Here is a 4,858-nt window from a genome sequence, read left to right on the forward strand (position 1 = left end):
TTTGGTGTGGATAATTTTTAAAATGCCATATTTTTCCTCTGGGCTCACAAAACACACGTAAACATATTACACTCGCTCTGCTCGTCTATTGCTAGCTAGCTTATAGTGCATTTAAAAAAGTGTGGCGTATGCCACAGGGGTATATATGTGTGTGTGTGTGTGTGTGTGGTGTTGTGTGTGTGTGTTGTGTGTGTGTGTTTCACAGCCAAGGATTCACATTGTAAATGCAACAATGTTGGAAAAGGATTACGTGCAAAGGTGAAGCGAGATGAATTTACTGAAACATGCGGTGATATACTTTTATATATTTAAGTACTTTAAAAACAGTATTAAGTTGTTAAATTTAAATCATTTTCCATTTAAAAAAAACACAACAAAACTCTATTAAAGAGCCTTTCGTTGATGTTGATTAAAAATCCAAACGATACCTAACCTTGGCTCTGATCAGCCTTCACTCATCACTCAGAGCATGTCTGTGTGGACTGGAAGAGTTTTGGTTAGAAAAATGTGGAGCAGAGATTGTTTTTTAAGAGAAATATGTTCCTCTGCATGCTCCTGAGCCGTGTATTTACACGTCAACGGTCTATCTTGGTTTAAGGCAGGCCTCCAGGTGTGGCCGTCTACATTGGCCCTTCCCTCGGCAATTACCCCGCTGCGCTGGTGCTATTAATATACAGTGTTCCTATTCAAGCTGCCGGTTAAAGAGAATTAACAAAAATGCCTCATTTTACTTTAGGGAATCGCTAAAGCCTTTCTTTGAAAGAAAGACGGATTTAGAACATATTTGGACTTAAAATGAACTCAAATACGGAAATGAGATGCTTAGGTAAGGGCCAAGGGAGCCAGTAATCCACAAAAATGGTAGCAAGTTCAACAAATCAGAGCATCTTTTACTCATTCTTTGAGTAAAGGAGATTCCCAGGCCATTAACAGCTGGGTTTTGTATGGAAATGTATCTGACGTTTATTGAACAATGGCAACGAGTGTTACAGTAAGTTCCAGGTTTCAATTTAGACAATTTAAAGCTGCAGAGCTTTAATTTTTGCAACAAAACCTCTATATAGATAATACACTTATGTTTTTTTTATTTAAACCTGAGTAAGTGACAAATTTGACAAAGGACTGTTTTATGCATTGTGTTGCTTAAAATAACAGTGCTCCGCTTTTTTTCTTAAGGATACTAGTTAATGTCTGTTTTATGACCTCCGAGGAGAGGAGGAGGAGGAGGGGAGGAGGAGGAGGAGGAGGAGTAGTGACTGACCGAGACGCCCGACCGCCCGACCCAGCCCGTGGAGTGAACTGAATCCACAGGGCGAATACACAACTTATATACTTACTATATACACACACATACATTTGTAACATTGCCAGATGGGGAGTTTGTACTGCATTCATATGTGTTGGAATATTCGGACATTTAGGTCCCAACTATGAAAAACCACTGCATTGTGAGATAGGACATGCCTTGGTTGAGGTCGCGCTCTCCGAATTTTGGAAAAGTCTAATCATTTTTTTTTTTTATATTCGCCGGATGTCCATTACCTTTTCCTTTTTTGTGTTGGAATTTAAAACTCCGGTGGATTTCTGAGGACTATGGTTCCCTGTCCTCAGATCTCTGCAGGGTAAATCCAGACAGCTAGCTAGACTATCTGTCCAATCTGAGGACTATGGTTCCCTGGTCCTAGATCTCTGCAGGGTAAATCCAGACCGCTAGCTAGACTATCTGTCCAATCTGAGGACTATGGTACCTGGTCCTCAGATCTCTGCAGGGTAAATCCAGACAGCTAGCTAGACTATCTGTCCAATCTGAGGACTATGGTGACCTGGTCCTCAGGTCTCTGCAGGGTAAATCCAGACAGCTAGCTAGACATCTGTCCAATCTGAGGTTTCTGTTGCGCAACTCAAACAACTTTTGAACATACACACGTTCCACCAAAGTTCCTTCCGGAAGATATTTTGCAGCGGCACCATGGCTCCGTCCGGCCCTTAGCACCACTCAAGACAACTGTGATTGTGTTTTTTTTAATGCCATTAAAGACGTTTTCTCCCGTCCCAGAATGCTGTGGGGACTGGCCAGGCCCCCCTTCTGGAGGAAGGTCTGGCAATACGGGACTACCTTCGTTTAAAAAAACAACAACAACACTGCTGTGTTTGTGAGCAAAACAACAGAAAGGGCAGTCTTCTCACCATTTTCAGAAGCGCTGTACTCGTTCTTATCGTTGAGGTGGCACTGGCCGTCGTGCGGCTGGACGAGGCCTCCCAGCCTGCCGTCCAGAGCGAGGGGGGGACACGTCGGTGGCGAACACCAGCAGGTGGTAGGCCTCCTTTCTCCAGCCGATCTCCTCCTGTTTACAGGGTACAGCAGAATAGGAACTGAGTTTTGCATCCTACTTGCATATTAGGGTTAATTAATCTGGTTACTGTTATTTAATCTGATTATAGGAATGCACCAAAGCTGATTTTGGAAAAGAGCCCGTATGTGTGGAGGCACTTCAATTACAGAATCAACATTTCAACACATGACACAGTAAATGGATTTCTATCCTCCGTTCTACAGGCATCGTCATTTAACTAAACACTCATTGTATTTTCCACAAGCTTCACAATCACCGATCCAAACACTCACTAAACAGCGAGAGCGTAGCAGCTAGTTTTCTGCGCAGTTCCATCCTGGTATTATCAACAGGAAACAGGGGCAAGGGCAAAGTGAGCATTGACAGCGTGTTGACTAACCCACGCCACTAAAGAAACAAGCGTTTCAGCCACTGAAGACAAGTAATTTTGAATTCTTCAGTTCATTATGGCCGTAAAGTATACAAAGTAGCTGTGGATGCCCCATCACAGGCCTCTTTCAAGAGGAACGTTAGCAAGGGTTTAGCAAAAGAGAAAATATGTTGTGTGAGAAGGGTGAGCTTTACGCACACCAATAACCATTTCCTGGGATTGGGAAAGCAGTTATGTTGCAGGGAAATAAACGTGTTCAACTCATGGACAAAGCCAGTGAACCTAAGCCAAAAATCATCTCTAGTAGGATTATTTACAAAAAAAGCTGATAAATCATTGACCGTTTCTAGAATTCCCTCAAACATCCACATATGCTGCAAACAGCAAATCAGCTTATCTCCCATTAAATAATACATTTTCCCACACACACACACACACACACACACACACACACACACACACACACACACACACACAACACACAACACCACACACAACCACACACACACCCACACACACACACACACACACACACACACACACACAAACACACACACACACCCCACAACAACACACACACAGCAATTATTTAAAGGGTAACTTCCGTTTTATTTTTTCGATCTGGACCTATTTACCCATGTTCTTTTGTCCAAGGGCTGATGGGAACAATAATCTTAGACACACGTCCAGTATTCAGCGAGATCGCTGCAGTCGGCAGCAGTGAAACGGCTGCAATGGAAGTTAATAAGAAAATGGCAACTTGTATTTACCTTTACAAAAGTGCACGTTTTGTGCCAAAGGCTCAGATTAATATTCTAAGTGTCTGCAACATTATGAAAAGGATTTCTAAGGAGGTCGACTCTTTGTGTTAAAGATTAAGATCCTTTTTTTAAACAAAACACTCGCAAAATAGCGTTGAATAAAGCCAACCGATCCATGTAAATAAACCGTAATCTTTGCATGGTAAATACACTTCAGTCAAAGTAGACAGAAACCAAATAAAAATAGAAAAGCCATTTTGGGTCATGTTCCCACTTTTCCCACCATCAAAACTGTAGTTCTGGTTGAAATAAACAGACAGTTTACCAGTTTCCATGTGAAAATGTTGGCTCTACACATGCTAAAGAGGCTCTTTTTTTAAAAGGAGTTTTGGACTAAAAAAGACTGTTTTCAGTGACTGATGGGAACTAAACATAAGAAAATAGGTAAAAAATATTTAGTATTCATGTGCTAACCATGCACATTAAAATACAGACTGACTTACACTCAATTCAAACAACAAAAAACCATCAGAACAACAGGAGTGACCCGGCCCGGCCTCCTAACGAGCGAGTGTTTGAAATAGTGCAGCGCCAGTAAATTACAAGGCAGGAGCTACTTGGAGGTAGTCGTTCTCTTCCTGTAGAAAACAATTAAACAGGAGAGGAAACCAGGGATATGACGGGCCTGCGAGTGACTCGTCTCATGTTCACCAGCTGCACCACACTGTACTTCCTGTCTACCCCCCCCCCCCACCGGTGCTTTATTAACAAGAAATAGGCCAGACGCTTGTCATGGGGGCAGTCTCAGTATTTCAACAGCGGCTTTCCCCTCATTCTGAACTAAATGGCTTCGTCATCAACGTGACCTAGTCAGGTGCTTCCTAACCTCATTCTGACCCGTTTCTAAGGGTTTATATCAGAAATGTGGATTTCTTTCAACACAATTGCCCAAAAAAACATGGATAATTCCAACAACATCCTTCAGGTAAAATTAATGATTACCTTCATTGATTTTGTGTGTTTTTTTAATCTTATGGCATTTGAATTCTTTATTTAATGGTTTTAAACCAGTATCTGGACTAACTTTGACATCTACCCATCGTTGATCCACTCAACATCCTCTGATCTTAACTATTAGTCAAATACTTCCTAATTCCTGCCTTTTTTGATAAAAAAACATACATATGATTTGATGTGAATGAGGTGTTGACCATGAATTCCAAGAATAAGTGTAAAACCTGTTATTAATTGGCTCAGGTTTTAAAAAGAGCGCCAAAGCTGGAGCTGGAAAAAGTGAGAAATAAATCAGAAAAAAGCAGCAAAAACATTGGAAAAGTAAAAAAACTTTTTAAATTTTTACCTGGAAGGGCAAG

General features: G+C 41.4%; 1 protein-coding gene across 1 annotated transcript in view; it reads right to left on the reverse strand.

Annotated features, from left to right (window-relative positions):
• Positions 1-4,858, reverse strand: part of itgb5 (integrin, beta 5) — a 115,279-nt gene that overhangs the window by 101,739 nt on the left and 8,682 nt on the right. The window contains exon 6 of the mRNA XM_032516517.1: positions 2,236-2,345. Coding sequence (XP_032372408.1) covers positions 2,236-2,345 — 110 coding nt within the window. The remainder of the gene's footprint in view (positions 1-2,235; positions 2,346-4,858) is intronic.

Source organism: Etheostoma spectabile, chromosome 5, assembly GCF_008692095.1.
Source record: "Etheostoma spectabile isolate EspeVRDwgs_2016 chromosome 5, UIUC_Espe_1.0, whole genome shotgun sequence".
Lineage (NCBI taxonomy): Eukaryota > Metazoa > Chordata > Actinopteri > Perciformes > Percidae > Etheostoma > Etheostoma spectabile.